This window comes from Saccopteryx leptura, chromosome 2 (assembly GCF_036850995.1).
Source record: "Saccopteryx leptura isolate mSacLep1 chromosome 2, mSacLep1_pri_phased_curated, whole genome shotgun sequence".
NCBI classification, from domain to species: domain Eukaryota; kingdom Metazoa; phylum Chordata; class Mammalia; order Chiroptera; family Emballonuridae; genus Saccopteryx; species Saccopteryx leptura.
The window spans coordinates 210,287,198-210,305,761 of record NC_089504.1 but is presented as its reverse complement, the minus strand read 5'-3'; the positions used below and the strand labels follow the sequence as shown (position 1 = coordinate 210,305,761).

At 40.9% G+C, this 18,564-nt stretch overlaps 1 protein-coding gene across 1 annotated transcript in view; it reads right to left on the bottom strand.

The window, feature by feature from the left end:
* JAM2 (junctional adhesion molecule 2) overlaps nucleotides 1-18,216 on the bottom strand; it is an 82,901-nt gene extending 64,685 nt beyond the window's left edge. The window contains exons 1-2 of the mRNA XM_066369926.1: nucleotides 18,068-18,216; nucleotides 17,619-17,757 (exon numbers count right to left, since the gene is read on the bottom strand). Coding sequence (XP_066226023.1) covers nucleotides 17,619-17,685 — 67 coding nt within the window. The 5' untranslated portion in view covers nucleotides 17,686-17,757; nucleotides 18,068-18,216. The remainder of the gene's footprint in view (nucleotides 1-17,618; nucleotides 17,758-18,067) is intronic.
* Between the last annotated feature and the right edge of the window lie 348 nt (nucleotides 18,217-18,564).

Genomic DNA, 18,564 nt, shown 5'->3' with positions numbered 1-18,564 from the left:
ATGCTCCCAAATTTATTTATTTATTTTTTTGTATTTTTTCTGAAGTTGGAAACAGGGAGGCAGTCAGACAGACTCTCGCATGTGCCCGACCGGGATCCACCCGGCATGCCCACCAGGGGGCGATGCTCTGCCCATCTAGGGTGTTGCTCTGTTGCAACCAGAGCCATTCTAGCACCTGAGGCAGAGGCCATAGAGCCATCCTCAGCGCCCAGGCCAACTTTGCTCCAATGGAGCCTTGGCTGCCGGAGGGGAAGAGAGAGACAGAGAGGAAAGAGAGGGGGAGGGGTGGAGAAGCAGATGGGCGCTTCTCCTGTGTGCCCTGGCCGGGAATCGAACCTGGGACTCCACACGCCAGGCCGACACTCTACCACTAAGCCAACCAGGCAGAGCCTAAATACAATGTTCCCAAATTTTAACAATATCAGTAACAGTTATCTAAGTGTGCTACCCATGTACACACATTTAATTCTTCCTAAACCACCACGAGAAAAGAAATTTCTTGATGTTTACTCCTGTCCAGTGAGTAGTGAGCAAAGTGCCTGGTTAGTATCAGATGTAAACAAGTGTCTGTTGATTAGATGGAACTAACATACTGGGTGGAGTGGGTGGGAGAAATGTACAGGGATTACCACATAAAGAACTTGTACAAGATCACACAGCTAAAAAGTGAAGGTAGAGTTCAGCATCAGAGGACATGTTCTTGACCACTAGACTATGATATTTGAAATACTGTACAATTCATAAAAACCATATATATATATATATATATATATATATATATATATATATATATATATATATATATTATATGTGGCTTAAGTATCTGTTTGTCGCCGATAGCTTATTGGTTGCTTGCGTAACTGTACTAGCCAATGGGGTGAAGTTGCCACAGCTGAACACAAATTGAGCGTGTCAGGGGGAAGGTGAACATTTGTTTGCATTGGCAATTATCTGTTTTACTTTTCTACGTCTTAACGTAATTTCTTTTAAGAATGCCTCCTAGAAAATACAGCACTGAAGAGGAGAGAAAAGGAGCTAAAGCTGCACAAAAACGGCTTTCTCGACAAAAAGAAACCACTAAGCTGAGAAAGACAAGGCTTGCTTCAGTCGCAGAGCAAATGCGTCTTTCTCAGAAAAATGAGACTGATGAGCATAGAGAAACAAGGCTTGCCTCAGATGCAAGACAAAAAAGCCTGTCTCGAAAAAATGAGTCCCTTGAACAAAGGCAGGAGAAAAATGCAAAAAAAATGACAGAGTAATGCTGACCGAAATGCAAAAAGGATTAAAACAGTTTCAAATGGAGAAACTTTAATTTTTGAGCCTTCCTCTGGTGACATGAATATTAAATGTGAACACTGTCAGTCCTTAACCTTCAAGTTAGAAACTAATGGATTTGACCGTGGCAAGAAAGGATTTTCTCAATGTTGCAAGTACGGAAACATTGTAGTTCCACTAATTGAGAATTATCCAACACTCTTGAATAAATTATTAACTAATCAGCATCCAAATATCAAACAGTACATGGATAGCATTCGATCCATTAATAGTTCATTTGCTTTTGCGTCCATGGGAAACAAACCAATTTACTTGCCTGGACCAGGACTTTATTGCTTTCCACTTCATGGTCAAGTTTACCATCAAACTAGAACTTTTCATCCTTCTGACGGGAAAAGAAAGTTTGTTCAATTATATATACTTGATCCCTCAAGAAGCCAGTTCGGCACGTTTAGAATGGAATAAAAGAGTTCCTGAGACCTTACTTATAAAGCTAGTGGTGGCTCTTAAGAAATGTACCGGGAGATGACGTCAGAGTAATGGCGGGGAAGGAAGCAATACCGATAAATCTCCCCCAAACCTCAACAAGATCTTCAACTAGAAAGAGAAAAACCTATCCTTGGAGCCTCCAGATGTTTCGCAATACACCCAAAGGTATGATCGAGTGAAAAATTGGCTAAATATATAACCAAACCCCGAAGGAAATAGGGAGTAAGAAATGCTCCGCCTTCCTCACTAACCTAAACAGGGCGATTTTCACTGGAAACTGAGAATATAGAAACTAAGGCGGGCAAAGGGGGTGAATAGATCCAGGCCGCTGCACAAACAGCAGAACCAGGCTGTGGTACGGAGATCCAAGCCGAGGAAAACTGTTCCTGTGACAACCCGGGCAATACAGCTAACACTCGCGCCAAACCCAGACAAAGAAAGACAAGCGGGGCAGCCATTTTACCTGATCCCCTGGTCGGCGCATAGTGGGCGAGAGATTCCTTCCAAAGCCCCGGGAGGGTGCGCCCGTGTTACTCCACAGAGAGGCAGAGTCAGAGGCCTTTGTGTGGGCCGAAAGGCTCCGGGCTGCCCCAGCACCCGGGGAGAACCGCACACGGGGAGGGAGCGAGAGCTAATTCCAACACTGGAACTTTTCAGTCCGGGCAGGAGGTTTCACTCAGAGGGCAAGACTCCGGCCTCACATCCTGGTCTGCGCGCACGGAGAGGGGGCAGGAGACTCCTCCCAGCACCTCGGGAGTGGGAACCCGTATTGTCCCACGGAGGGGCAGAGTCGGGGGCCTTTGTGTGGGCCGAGGGCGGAGTCACAGGCTGCCCCAGCGCCTTGAAAAAGCCTCACACGGGGACGGAGCGAGAGCCAATTCCAACACTGGAACTTTTCAGTGCGGGCGGGGGGTTTCACTCAGAGGGCGAGACTTCTGGTCTAACATCCTGGTCTGTGCGTGCAGATAGTGAACGAGAGTTTCCTCCAAGCGCCCCGGGAGTGGGTGCCCGCCCATGTTACTGGACACAGTGGCAGAGCCAGAGGACTTTGAGTAGGCAGAAGCCCCGGCTGATTATGCTAGCGGCTCTGACTGACTGAGCCTTACCCAGAGCCCTGTGCTGAGTGGAAATAGAGTGGGGAGTTGCCAGCTCTATGAGCCTCTTACTATCCAGGCAGAGGCAGCAGCAACCCCATAGCTGGATTATCAGGCTACTAATTGAGGAAGGAAAGACTAGGAGAGAGGCTCCAGGAACACGGACTCTCTCACTGTCGGAGCCTATAAATGCTAATGAGTCTCGACTGCCAACGAGACTGAAGCACAATACATGACATCGCCATAGAGACTTATCAACTGCAAACCTCTACCTGAGCGTGCCAAAGGGGCAGAACCCGGGGTACAGAATCACCGACCAGGAAGAGGGAGAGAAAAGAAAAAGCAAGAAGATAACCTCTCAAAATCAGAATAATCTGCAAACTTTATAACCTATCCCATTTTATTATATTTGTTCATTTGTTTCTCTTATCTTCATCCTTGATTTTTTTTTTCTTTTTTTTTCCTCCTCCAATTTGGTCGTTTAACTCTCTACCAGTCTTACTCTCTCCTCTCCTTGAACTACACTACCCATAAGTGTTACATCTCCCATTATCTTTTCTTTCCTCTTCCTTTCTCTCTATGAGGGTTGCACTCCAAAACCCTTAACTCTCTCTCTCTCTCCTCTTTTTTCTTCTTTTAGTGGTTCCCTCTTTTTTTTCTCTCTCTCTCTTTCTTTTCTCCCTCTATATTAGTTTCTTCCTTTCTCCTTTATGTCTCCTCTCATTCAAACCTCAATAACAAACAAATTATTTTATCTGGGACTCAAACTTATGTTTGTGGCATTTTGGGGGTTTTTACTTCACCTTTTTAACTCACTAGCAGTGCTCCCATCCCTGGCTCTCCATTTTATCAAGCTCTTGTTCCACTAAATACAATAGTAATTTTTTAATTTGTCCCCCCATTTTCCTGTTTCCCTCTTACTCCTCTCATCATAACTCTTAGTCAACCAACACCTAAACGCAAATCATTTTATTCTTGGTCCAAATTTTTTCATTATTTGCTTTTTGTGGGTCCATACCCCCCCCCTTTTTTATTTTTTTTTACTTTTTTTTATTACTTTTTTTCTTGCCCCTTTATTACTTTTCCCCAATTCAGGCCCTCCATTACAGGCATTGTTTGTTCTATTAAATACAATATAATTCACAGTTCACCACAAGATTTTCTCAAGAAAGAGGGGAGAGGAGAGGAGAGAAAAAAAGGAGGGGGGGAATAATTTCCTTTTTTTAAATTTTTATTTTATTTTTCTTGATTTCATTATTAATTTTTTTTAAAAAAAAACACTTTTTTTCGATTTTTTATTTTTTTAAATTTTTATTTTTTATTAAATCTCATTAATACTATCAACAAAACCACCCTCAGATGCCATTAAGGAAGAGAAAATCGAATATCATGGATACAAAAGAAAGAGAGGTAACACAGATAAATGAGAAAAAATCTATGGACAAAAAATTTAATATATTGGAAACCTTGGAGTTAAAGGACAGAGAATTCAAGATAGAAATCCTAAAAATACTCCAAGATATACAAGAAAACACAGAAAGGCAATTTAGGGAGCTCAGAAAACAACTCAATGAACACAAAGAATATATGTCCAAGGAAATTGAAACTATAAAAACAAATCAAACAGAGATGAAAAACTCAATTCACGAGCTGAAAAACGAGGTAACAAGCTTGGCTAATAGAACAGGCCAGATAGAAGAGAGGATTAGTGAAATAGAAGATAAGCAACTTGAGGCACAACAGAGAGAGGAACAAAGAGATTCAAAAATTAAAAAAAATGAGATAGCCCTACAAGAATTATCTGACTCCATCAGAAAGAATAACATAAGAATAATAGGTATATCAGAGGGAGAAGAGAGAGAAAATGGAATGGAGAACATACTCAAACAAATAATAGATGAGAACTTCCCAAGCCTGTGGAAAGAACTAAAGCCTCAAATTCATGAAGCAAACAAAACTCTGAGATTTCTTAACCCCAACAAACCTACTCCAAGGCACATCATAATGAAATTGGCACAAACCAATGACAAAGAAAAAATTCTCAAGGCAGCCAGGGAAAAGAAGAATACAACATATAAAGGAAGGCCCATTAGATTATCATCAGATTTCTCAGTAGAAACTCTACAAGCTAGAAGAGAGTGGACCCCAATATTTAAAGTCTTGAAAGAGAGGAATTTTCAGCCACGAATACTATATCCATCAAAGCTATCCTTCAAATATGAAGGAGAAATAAAAACATTCACAGATACAGAAAAGATGAGGGAATTTATCATCAGAAAACACCCACTCAAGGAATTACTAAAGGGGGTTCTCCAATCAGATACAAAGAACAAAAGAAAAATAAAGCCACAAGTAAAAGCTCCAAGAAAAACACAATAAAACCAAATTTAAACTGTGACAACAACAAAAAGAAAGGGGGGAGAGGATGGAGATTAACAGTAGCAAAGGACGATGGAGTGCAAAAGTACTCACAAAATAGTGCGCTACAATGAACAGGGTAGGAACCCTTTTCGTTACCTAAAGGTAACCACCATTGAAAAAACCACCACAGAAGCACATGAGATAAAAAAGATAGCAACAGAGGAAAGATGTATGGAATACAACCAAATAAAAACAAAAGATAGAAAAACGAAAGAGAAGGATCAAACAAAACACAAAACTAACAGAAAGCAATCTATAAAATGGCAATAGGGAACTCACAAGTGTCAATAATTACACTAAATGTAAACGGATTAAACTCACCAATAAAAAGACACAGAGTAGCAGAATGGATTAAAAAAGAAAATCCAACTGTATGCTGCCTACAGGAAACTCATCTAAGTAACAAAGATAAAAACAAATTCAAAGTGAAAGGCTGGAAAACAATACTCCAAGCAAATAACATCCAAAAAAAAGCAGACATAGCAATACTCATATCTGATAATGCTGACTACAAGACAACAAAAGTACTCAGAGACAAAAATGGCCATTTCATAATGGCTAAGGGGACACTGAATCAAGAAGACATAACAATTCTTAATATATATACACCAAACCAAGGAGCACCAAAATATATAAGACAGCTACTTATTGATCTTAAAACAAAAACTGACAAAAATACAATCATACTTGGAGACCTCAATACACCGCTGACGGCTCTAGACCGGTCATCCAAACAGAGAACCAACAAAGATATAGTGACCTTAAACAAAACACTAGAGCACCTGGATATAATAGACATCTACAGGACACTTCATCCCAAAGTGACTGAGTATACATTTTTCTCCAGTGTACATGGATCATTCTCAAGAATTGACCATATGTTGGGCCACAAAAACAACAACAGCAAATTCAGAAAAATCGAAGTTGTACCAAGCATATTTTCTGACCATAAAGCCTTGAAACTAGAATTCAACTATTAAAAGGAGGAAAAAAATCCCATAAAAATGTGGAAACTAAACAACATACTTTTAAAAAATGAATGGGTCAAAGAAGAAATAAGTGCAGAGATCAAAAGATGTATACAGACTAATGAAAATGACAATATGACATATCAGAATCTATGGGATGCAGCAAAAGCAGTGATAAGAGGGAAGTTCATATCACTTCAGGCATATATGAACAAACAAGAGACAGCCCAAGTGAACCACTTAACTTCACACCTTAAGGAACTAGAAAAAGAAGAACAAAGACAACCCAAAACCAGCCGAAGAAAGGAGATAATAAAAATCAGAGCAGAAATAAATGAAATAGAGAACAGTAAAACTATAGAAAAAATTAATAGAACAAGGAGCTGGTTCTTTGAAAAGATCAATAAAATTGACAAACCCGTGGCAAGACTTACCAAGGAAAAAAGAGAAAGAACTCATATAAACAAAATCCAAAATGAAAGAGGAGAAATCACCACGGACACCGTAGATATACAAAGAATTATTGTAGAATACTACAAAAAACTTTATGCCACTAAATTCAACAACCTAGAAGAAATGGATAAATTCCTAGAACAATACAACTTTCCTAGACTGAGTCAAGAAGAAGCAGAAAGCCTAAACAGACCTATTAGTAGAGAAGAAATAGAAAATACCATTAAAAACCTCCCCCAAAATAAAAGTCCAGGCCCTGACGGCTATACCAGCGAATTTTATCAAACATTCAAAGAAGACTTGGTTCCTATTCTACTCAAAGTCTTCCAAAAAATTGAAGAAGAAGCAATACTTCCAAACACATTTTATCAGGCCAACATAACCCTCATACCAAAACCAGGCAAGGATGGCACAAAAAAAGAAAACTACAGACCAATATCTCTAATGAATACAGATGCTAAAATACTAAACAAAATACTAGCAAATCGAATACAACAACATATTAAAAAAATAATACATCATGATCAAGTGAGATTCATCCCAGAATCTCAAGGATGGTTCAACATACGTAAAATGGTTAACGTAATACACCATATCAGCAAAACAAAGAACAAAAACCATATGATCTTATCAATAGACGCAGAAAAGGCTTTTGATAAAATACAACACAATTTTATGTTTAAGACTCTCAACAAAATGGGTATAGAAGGAAAATATCTCAACATGATAAAGGCCACATATGATAAACCATCAGCTAACATCATATTAAATGGCACAAAACTGAAGGCTTTCCCCCTTAAATCAGGAACAAGACAGGGTTGTCCACTCTCTCCACTCTTATTTAATGTGGTACTAGAGGTTCTAGCCAGAGCAATCAGACAAGACAAAGAAATAAAAGGCATCCATATGGAAAAGAAGAAGTAAAGGTATCACTTTTTGCAGATGATATGATCCTATACATCGAAAACCCCAAAGAATCCACAAAAAGACTACTAGAAACAATAAGCCAATACAGTAAGGTCACAGGATACAAAATTAACATACAGAAGTCAACAGCCTTTCTATATGCCAACAATGAAACAACTGAGAAGGAACTCAAAAGAATAATCCCCTTCACGATTGCAACAAAAAAATAAAATACTTAGGAATAAACATAACAAAGAATGTAAAGACTTATATAATGAAAACTATAAACCATTGTTAAGAGAAATCGAGAAAGATATAATGAGATGGAAGAATATTCCTTGTTCTTGGTTAGGAAGAATAAATATAATCAAGATGGCTATATTACCCAAAGCAATATACAAATTTAATGCAATTCCCATCACATTTTTTAAAGAAATAGAGCAAAAAATCAGATTTATATGGAAGTATAAAAAACCCCGAATAGCCAAAGCAATCCTAAAGAAAAAGAATGAAGCGGGGGGCATTACAATACCTGACTTCAAACTCTATTATAGGGCCACGACAATCAAAACAGCATGGTATTGGCAGAAAAGTAGACACTCAGACCAATGGAACAGAATAGAAAGTCCAGAAATAAAACCACATATATATAGTCAAATAATTTTTGATAAAGGGGCCAAGAACATACAATGGAGAAAAGAAAGCCTCTTCAATAAATGGTGCTGGGAAAACTGGAAAGCCACATGCAAAAGAATGAAACTGGACTACAGTTTGTCCCCTTGTACTAAAATTAACTCAAAATGGATCAAAGATCTAAACATAAGACCTGAAACAATTAAGTACATAGAAGAAGACATAGGTACTAAACTCATGGACCTGGGTTTTAAAGAGCATTTTATGAATTTGACTCCAATGGCAAGAGAAGTGAAGGCAAAAATTAATGAATGGAACTACATCAGACTAAGAAGTTTTTTCTCAGCAAGAGAAACTGATAACAAAATTAACAGAAAGCCAACTAAATGGGAAATGATATTTTCAAACAACAGCTCAGATAAGGGCCTAATATCCAAAATATACAAAGAACTCATAAAACTCAACAACAAACAAACAAACAATCCAATAAAAAAATGGGAAGAGGACATGAACAGACACTTCTCCCAGGAGGAAGTACAAATGGCCAACAGATATATGAAAAGATGCTCATCTTCTTTAGTTATTAGAGAAATGCAAATCAAAACTGCAATGAGATACCACCTCACACCTGTTCGATTAGCTATTATTAACAAGACAGGTAATAGCAAATGTTGGAGAGGCTGTGGAGAAAAAGGAACCCTCATACACTGTTGGTGGGAATGTAAACTAGTACAACCATTATGGAAGAAAGTATGGTGGTTCCTCAAAAAACTGAAAATAGAACTACCTTATGACCCAGCAATCCCTCTACTGGGTATATACCCCAAAAACTCAGAAACATTGATACGTAAAGACACATGCAGCCCCATGTTCATTGCAGCATTGTTCACAGTGGCCAGGACATGGAAACAACCAAAAAGCCCATCAATAGATGACTGGATAAAGTAGATGTGGCACATATACACTATGGAATACTACTCAGCCATAAGTAATGATGACATTGGATCATTTACAGCAAAATGTTGGGATCTTGATAACATGATACGAAGTGAAATAAGTAAGTCAGAAAAAACCAGGAACTGCATTATTCCATACGTAGGTGGGACATAAAAGTGAAACTAAGAGACATTGATAAGAGTGTGGTGGTTACGGGGGGAGGGAGGAAAGGGAGAGGGAAAGGGGGAGGGGGAGGGGCACAAAGAAAATAGGTAGAAGGTGACAGAGGACAATCTGACTTCGGGTGATGGGTATGCAACATAATTGAAAGACAAGATAACCTGGACTTGTTGATCTTTGAATATATGTAACCTGATTTATTGATGTCGCCCCATTAAAAAAATAAAATTATAATTAAAAAAAAAAAAAAAAAGAAATGTACCACCAGTGGTTTCCTTCATTGCACTCTACTTTAAGCAATTAAGCAAGTAGAAGGGGGAAACCCTGTGGGGCACTAAGCAAAGGGGCATCCTCACCACCTGCCCTGGGTAATTCAGTTTGAATTAGCAGACCCTTTGCACAAACCATTTTAATTACAATTTATATTATCTAGAACAGTGGTAATTTCGTATGACCGCCGGGCTTTCTAGTGTGTGTGTGTGTGTGTGTGTGTGTGTGTGTGTGTGTGTATGGCACCCTATGAATCAGGGGTCGAGAACCTTTTTGGCTGAGAGAGCCATGAACACCACATATTTTAAAATGTAATTCCGTGAGAGCCATACAACGTACATTACGCATTATTTAATAAAAATTTGGTGTTGTCCCGGAGAACAGTTGTGATTGGCTCCAGCCACCCACAACCATGAACATGAGCGGTAGGAAATGAATGAATTGTAATACATGAGAATGTTTTATATTTTTAACATTATTATTTTTTTTATTAAAGATTTGTTTGTGAGCCAGATGCAGCCATCAAAAGAGCCACATCTGGCTCATGAGCCATAGGTTCCCGACCCCTGCTATGAATTATAATTTAAAGGTAAAAATCATGGCTGCCCCATGGGATCTAGAATATTCTTGGCCACAATATTCATTGCAGTGTTACTGTGCTTATCCAACTTGGGTTGGTGTGGTAGGCAGAATAATGGTCCCTCAAAAAATAAAAGATATCCACATCTTACCCCCAGGAACCTATAAATATGTTACCTTACATGGTAAATAGCAATTAAGATTGTAGACAGAACTAAAGTTGCTAACCCAGTTGACTTGAGATGAATAGTTTATCGAGGATTGCCTTGGTGGGCTCAATGTAATTACCAAGTGTCCTTCTAAGTGGAAGAGGGAGACAGAAGCGAGAGAACCAGAGGTATGGCAGCCAGGTGTTGCTGGCTTTGAATCTGGAAGAATGGGACCACGAACGGGTGGCCTTTAGAAGCTGGAAAAGGCACAGAAACAGTTTCTCCAGAACCTACGAAAGGAATGGTGCCCTTCCCATGCCTTGACTTCAGCCCACTGAGGGTCATTTTGGACTTCTGACCTCTGGAACTTTAAGATCATAAATTTGTGTTGTATTAAATGTGCAGTAATTTGTTACTACAGAAATAAGAAACTAATGTAGCTGAGTTGTTTTTCTGAGTTCTTGTCTTGGTAACAATTAACATCTTCCAAGAAAACATTGTCTAGTTTTAAGTTTTCTTTTTCTGCTTTTGCCAAAGAAAGCACTTGACCCCAATTTTGAGTCCCCCTTTCAATCCTCACCCTCACCTTCCCCAAAACATCAATCCCAAGTACAATGGTACTGAAGTACTCACTCAGCATTACTGCCCCTATATTGTTATGAGATGAAAAGAACTGATATTTTAAATAACAGCCTTTACCATTTTCTGCTGGTCTGACTTCAATAAGACAAAGCTGCTTGCCAGCAATGGGGGCTTCTCTTGCATCTGTAGTCTAAATCATCTCCACCCAAAAGGCCCACAGGAGGGACCCAATGACATGGAAACTATAGATAGAGCCAGCATATGTACATTCATACTGCTCTTCTCATTAAACTGCTCATGTAGATAGAGGGACAGTGAGTCTTCTCAGCCATAGGGAACTCACAGGTCTCTTTATGGTGATGGTTTTCTTTTGACTTTTTAATGTCTTTCCTGTCACAGTCTTGACAGGGTTATCAGGTCTAGGAGCCAGCTGAACTTGACCTTTCTGTTCATCAGATAATAAGATCATGTGAGGATAGAACCAGTTCCCTTCAGCAAATTCATTATGAAGCTTTGTTCTTTTTTTATTTTATTTTTATTTATTTATTCATTTTCGAGAGGAGAGGGAGAGACAGAGAGAGAAGGGGGGGAGGAGCTGGAAGCATCAACTCCCATATGTGCCCTGACCAGGCAAACCCAGGGTTTCGAACCGGCGACCTCAGCATTTCTAGGTCAATGCCTCATCCACTGCGCCACCATAGGTCAGGCGAAGCTTTGTTCTTAACAATGTTTACAAAGGGCAGAATTTTCCTACTTGCCTGGAGTGCTGTTTTGGGTCAGTTCCATCACAGTGGAGGAACCTAGTGATTTTACAGAATATAGAGACCCTCCCCCCCCACTCTTCCCACCAACTGATGAGAGATTACCAATGATTCAGGCCAAGTTGCCTGGCTTGGGTTCCGGTCCAGATCTGAGGACCAGCTTCTACTGTTAGCATAGGTAGCTAGATATTAATAAAGGAAGGGAGCAAAGGAAATCAGATATTATTAAACATACTAAACTAGGGAACTGAATTGGATAATAAGCCCGTCTCACTAGGAAGTTAGAGCATTCATAGGCTCCCCAGGGGACCTCTTTATCCTCCGCCCTTAGGACCTAATCACCCCCCATCCACCCCTACCTACACCAAGTGGGCAGGAAAGATGGTCATTACAAAAGCAAGAATAAAAACAGTAGGAGAAATTCCTTGGCTGGGCGTATGCCCAAGATGGTGCAGGGGGAGGTAAGCATATATGCAGTGGCAGCAAAGATGGCACAGGGGGTGGGGGTCCTTCCACTATGAGGCATACACAATAGAAACTAGGATGGGGACCATAAAGAGTGGAACCTAGCCTGGGAAAAGGTCAGACTGAATAAGGGACACAGAACCCTGGAAGATCTAGGAAATGGACTGGTTAGTGGGAGGGCCCACAAAGGATAGGGAAATTGGTTAATTTGAAAAAGTACCCAGTCTTTCCCAGCTTGACATAATATAATCCAAGCTTAACAAAGCTTTGTCTTTTGCTCAGTAATATGTACACACTCGCCCCATTCACTCCCACTTGTTCTCTATCCATAGCAGTGTGAGGCCCTAGCAGCCACCTGTGGCCCAGCCCCAGCACAGGCTCCAAGCACAGGGCTGGGCTTGACGTCAGCTGATGCACAGCCTAGCCGGATGGGGATGGCGACTAAACTGGACTAAGCTTTGACATGGCACAGAATCTTTGGACATTGGCCTTTCTTCTGGGCTTTATGATGACAAGGCTGGACTTGTTCCACAGCAGGACAGACAGAGATGAGACATTGGGAACCTGGGGGCAGTCCTTCGATTTTGCTTCTATAATAAATCTTACCATTGCACCTTATCCTTCCATATGTGGGTCCTGGGAATGCTTTCCTTGTGACTCCGTGAAAAGACTTCATTTCTAAGGGCAACAATACCAGCCACATAGAGTTAAGAACAACACCCTGCTCTCATTCATTCAACTCCTTGGCTTTGAAAGATCCCATAATGCATGACAGTCTCCTCCCCTGCCCTGATACCAAACATTCACTTCTTTTGTTTTTTGAGATATCAGCTTAAATGTCACCTCAGAGAAAACTGACACTCCATCTACTTAGTGCTTTGTGATTTAGAATATAACTATTAATTTCTCCAATTTCTTCCTATTCCACCTCATCCCTTCCCACCAAATCAATAGGTATATATTTATACTGACTATTAATCAAGCACTTTGCTCAACACTGGACCTAGAGTGGTGAGCAAACATCAAGAAATTCTCTCCCTTATGGAGCTTCCATTTTGTTGAGAAATAAAAATATAATTCAACTAAACTCACAGATCAACAACCATATAACAACAGGTACACTGAAAGCATAGTTTAAATAACAACAAAAGAATCTTCCAGACTACAAAAGAAGACAAACAAATAAAAGGGAGAATGGAATAAGCATGATATTATACATGATAGGAATGAAATAAAAGAGAAGTACAGTTATATGTAAGTGACTGTTAAGAAGGTGAGTATATAATTAGAGCATAAGAGCCACTAATTCCAGTAAATCTACTTCATTCTTTTCTTGAATAAAGATGGCAAAAGGGTTAATCACTCAGATAGAAAGATAAGTTCGGCTATTTATGGAATAATTCTCAGATCTTTAAATTCCAGTTCCATCTCTTTCTAGGCTAAATAAATGAGCTTAGCCCAGTAACTCAACTTTCCTGAGACTTGGGGTCACTATAAGTTGAAGGTTTTTTTTTTTTTATATCATGCATTTGTAGAGACCTTAAAAAAAGAATATACAAGAAAGTCCTTAGAACAGTGTCTGATATATACATAAGCCTTTAATACATTGTTTTTGGATTTGGACATGAAGTGGCTAGATCACAAATAGTAAGGAAAGTAGAGTGTAACTCAGCTGTGAAAAGCATTCTTGTTTTTCAACAACACCCTAATAGCAGTGAGAATACCTACTGTCCAGATTTTGGTTTTTAATACCATTCTCCAATAAAAGGAACCAGGGTTCCTTGATATGGCTGGTTCTAGGACTGGAGCAGGAAATATACAAGATTAGCCCGGGGTATTTTATGGTGCCAAACAATAGAGAAATGTTAAAAACAAATGTGTGTATGTGGTGATGGGGATATGTCAAAGGGACACAGGAACGAACTGAAAAAAAATCCCAATGGCCAAATTTGAAATAATCTGAGCACTAAAATAAATAAAATTGGACTATAATCCAAAGTATAAAATAAATGTTCATAAGTGCACACTGATGTAAAAATAATGAATGAATGAATGAATGAGGCTGGGGGTAGACACATCTCCAAAGAAGAATTCCAAATAATTCATGGAGCTACTTCATCCTCAAGAATGTGGAGTATAACTCTTCTTCCTGAACTGTGATTTGTACATAATGACTTTTCTTTAAACAAACAAACAAACAAACAAACCCCAAAAACAGTATAGAGACCCTGGACAATTAGCTCAGTTGGTTAGAACGTTGTCCCAAAATGCCAAGGTTGTGAGTTTAATTCCTGGTCAGGGCACATATAAGAAACAGCCAATGAATGCACAACTAAGTGGGACAATTGGGTGAAGGCCTCTCTCTCTCACTCTCTCTCTCTCTCTCTCTCCTTCTCTTTGTCGCTCTAAAATCAATTAAAAAAATACATTATGGAAAGGGGAAAAATAGGGTAAACTGTGGAGAAACCTGATGTATATATATTACCTCAACCAGGTGATGAAGGTTAACAATAACAATGATTAAGTCTTGTTCATAGTATGTACCTTTAAGATGATGTGATGAAAATGCCATTTTACTTCTGTGACCTTCCTCAAAAAAAAAAACCCAAAACCCATTAACTCAAGTTTAGTTATAAAAATAACAGATACTGACTGACCAGGCAGTGACGCAGTGGATAGAGTGTCAGCCTGGGATGCTGAGGATCCAGGTTCGACCAAGGTCGCTGGCTTAAGCAAGGGGTTCATCCGGCTTGAGCGCAGGCTCACCAGCTTGAGTGTAGGGTTGCTGGCTTGAGTGTGGGATCATAGATATGACCCCATTGTTGCTGTCTTGAGCCCAAAAAATCACTGGCTTGAAGCCCAAGGTCACTGGCTTGAGCCCAAGGTTACTGGTTTGAGCAAGGGGTCACTGGCTCAGCTGGAGCCTCCTGGTCAAGTCACATATGAGAAAGTTTTCAGTGAACAAATAAGATGCCACAAAGAAAAATTGATACTTCTCATCTCTCTCCCTTTCTGTCTATCCTTCTCTCTGTCTCTCTTAAAAAACAAAACAAAACAAAACAAAACCAGATCCTGAAGTAGCACAATGGATAGGGTGTCAATCTGGAATGCTGGGCTCACTGGTTTGAGGCCCCGAGCTTGCCGGGTCAAACACATTCAAGAAGCAACTATGAGTTCATGCTTTCTGCTCTTCCTGCCCTCTGTCTCTCTCTAAATTCAATAAATAAAATCCTGTTTTTAAAAAGAAAAGAGCCTGACCTGTGGTGGCACAGTAGATAAAGCACTGACCTGGAATGCTGAGGTTACCAATTCAAACCCCAGATCTTGACCAGTCAAGACACCTATGAAAGCAACTACTACAAGTTAATGCTTCCTTCTCCTCTCCCTTTTCCCTCTCTCTCCTCTTTCTAAAATCAATAAATAAAATCTTTAAAAAAGAAAAGAAAAAAACAACAGAGAAATACCAACTGAGGAACATTGTACAAAATACTTCACCAGAACACTTCAAACCTGTCAAGGCACTAGAAAGACAAGGGAAGTCTGAGAAACTGTCACAGCTAAGAAGAGCCTAAAAAGACATGATTATTTAATGTAATATCCTGGATGAAATCCAGGAACTAAAAAAGACATTAGGTAGGAATATAGGAAATCTAAATGATGTGTGGACTTTAGTTAATAATATACTAATACTTGTTCACTGATTGTGATAAACATATCCTACTAATGTAAACTGTTAAAAATAGGGGAAAGTGGGTTTTGTATAATAGGAATTCTCTATACTATTTTAGCAATTTTCTTTAAACCTAAACTGTTATAAAATAAAAATTTTTATTTAAAAAAGACAAAAGAAAACATTCATACAATGTCAGACTTTTTGGTCTCTGACATTGTCCCAGAAACAAGACAGAAAGATTCCCCACACACTTCGACATGAATTCACTACAGCAGTCAGAGTTAGAACAGCCAAAATGTGAGCTTTGCCCAAAGCTTGAAGAAGGGGTCCATCCAAGCCTGTGTTGGTTGTTTCTTGGCTACAGTTTCAAACTTAGTATGCATTGTTTCTATTCCAATTAGTAAATAAGACTAGTAGAGCAAGACTATTTTCTACTTTTTTAACTAGTGACAATTTTAAAGTCACAGTCTTTATTATTTGAAATTTAGGATGGTCAATGAATACATACCTTTCTCACCATTTTGTTACAATTCCCCCAGCCTGCCTCTTTGTTCCCTTTCAGCATTAGTGCATTTTATTTCTCTGTGTGTTCAACATGACACCGATTGATATTTCAAAACTGTATAATGGATTTATTGTGAAGCCTCGCCTTCCCAGTTTGATTTTCTGTAATATATATATCAGTATGTGTCCCTTCACTGAGACAGCCTGCACCTTCCTCTCTAAGGGACAAAGCTCATATCATGTTGAGCTGAGCAATACTCACTTTGGCAATGAGAGAGTGAGAAAAATCATTTTATTATTGTATTAGATGTTCATCTGGCAGGTTATTTTAAGTATTACATGACCAGAACTTGAATAGTGACAGCAACTCATTCTGTTAAGAAAAAAAGAGAAAAATAAGAAAGAAAAAAAAGGAAAGCAAAAAGAAAAACGACCAAAAGGAAAAACGAAAGAAAAAGGACTTCATTGCTTAAATGCTTAACATCTAGTATAATTTCCTCCATTTTTCTAAAAAGTTGAGAAGAAAACCAAATAGGAAACGTTCCCAGGATTTTAAATCTCACTAGCCCAGAATCCTTGAAAATCCTGTTTAGAACCATCCGGTGTAGTGGCTAGTAGACATGTCCCTGCCTTTTAACCGCTACTCAGTCATCCAGCGGCGGCGTCTTTCTAACAATCGTCGCCTTGGGCGTCCCCTTGAGGGCACAGCTGCTGGCCGGAGTCTCCAGTCCAGACTTCAACTGAATGGAGATGTGCAGGTGGAGAGGATAAACGTAATTCGGGCTCAGCAGCCACGGATTCCCCTCACCCCAGCCCCACAAGTGCACTGCACATTCCCAGCACGATGGGGACCCTCAGAAGACTAGGAAATTGCAACACTGCCCACTCCTCCCGCACTTTGTGTGGCCAGCCCCTGCCTCGGAGTGATGCCATCTTGGGATCTCTGCATCTTACAAGTAGTTAGTAAGTTTTGAATTCTGATCACGTCCCTGCGTCTTTGAAAACTTAACCCAACTTTTCCAGAAGATAAGAACCTGCTGGCGTGGACCCTTAATGGTCTCTAGAACTGACAAAATCAGACGGTATGGACAAGAAAACGAAGCCCTGGGGCCCCTGCTCCCGCCGGCACCGCGGATTCCCCGCGGGCAAGGCGCAAAGTCCCATACCCCCCGCCCCGAGTCGGGGGCAGCCCGACGCGAGCGCGGGTCTCGGGCCGGAGGGTTAAGGAACCCGATCCCAGCACGAGCGGGTGGGAGCGTGGAGGTACACGAGCAACTTACAGCCCAGGGCGACCACAAGGTAGCGCAGCAGCAGCAGGAGGAGGCGGTGGCGGCTCCTCCTCGCCATCTTCGCGGGGCCAAGGTGACTGCTCCTTGGAGGCTGGGGAGCGCGGGAGGCCGAGCCGGGGGCTCTGAACTTCTGGGGCCGGAGAGGAACAGAAACTCGTGGAGCAGTCGGAGGAGAGGAGAGAAGAGGAGATGGGAGAGGAGGGGAGGGGAGGGACGGATTCTGGTGCGACGTCAGTTTCTCGCAGCCGAGAGCGCTTGCTCCGCTGGCAGCCTAAGGCAGGGTTCCCCTAGCCCCGGGATGGGGGCCTGGGCCTTTCTTGGAGGGGGGAAAGGGGCGGTGAGAGGGGGCGGGCTGTGGAAGCTGGACGAGATGTCGGCTGGGTTCTAATGAGGGGGCAGAAGGAAGCGAGGAGCGGAAGGGAAGCCCTGGTGGGTCGTACCCCACCCGCGCGCAGCCAGGATTGATCCGCTTTGTGTCTGGTCCTGCGCGGGGCTGCCAGCTGTCCCCAGGGCAAGGAGCCCGGGGGCGGGAGACGCGGGCGGCTGGGGGCGGGGTGGGGCACGCCCGCCTTGCTCCAACTCCTCTCTTGACCTCCTTAGCACAAAATAACTTTTCGGGTTTGCAGCCTGGAGGTGGAGATTTTTGGAAATTTTCTGGGGTGGAGCGAAGCAGCCGAAGAGGCGCTCTGGAGAGATGGGGTTCGCCCACTCTGCCTTGGATACGAGGGTAAAAATAAGGCGTCAAGACTCATGTTGGAAGGCAGGTATCAGATTTTAGCGATAGCCTTGGCCCCTTCTCAGTGTAAGCATTTTGGTCCTTGGGGAGCTAAGGTGTGTCTTGTGTCCTTTGCTTTTCACGTGTCAGAGTTGGAAGTTCACCCAGCAGTGTGAAGTATTTACCATGTTTCTTTTCTAGTTACATAATTGCTGCTTGTGG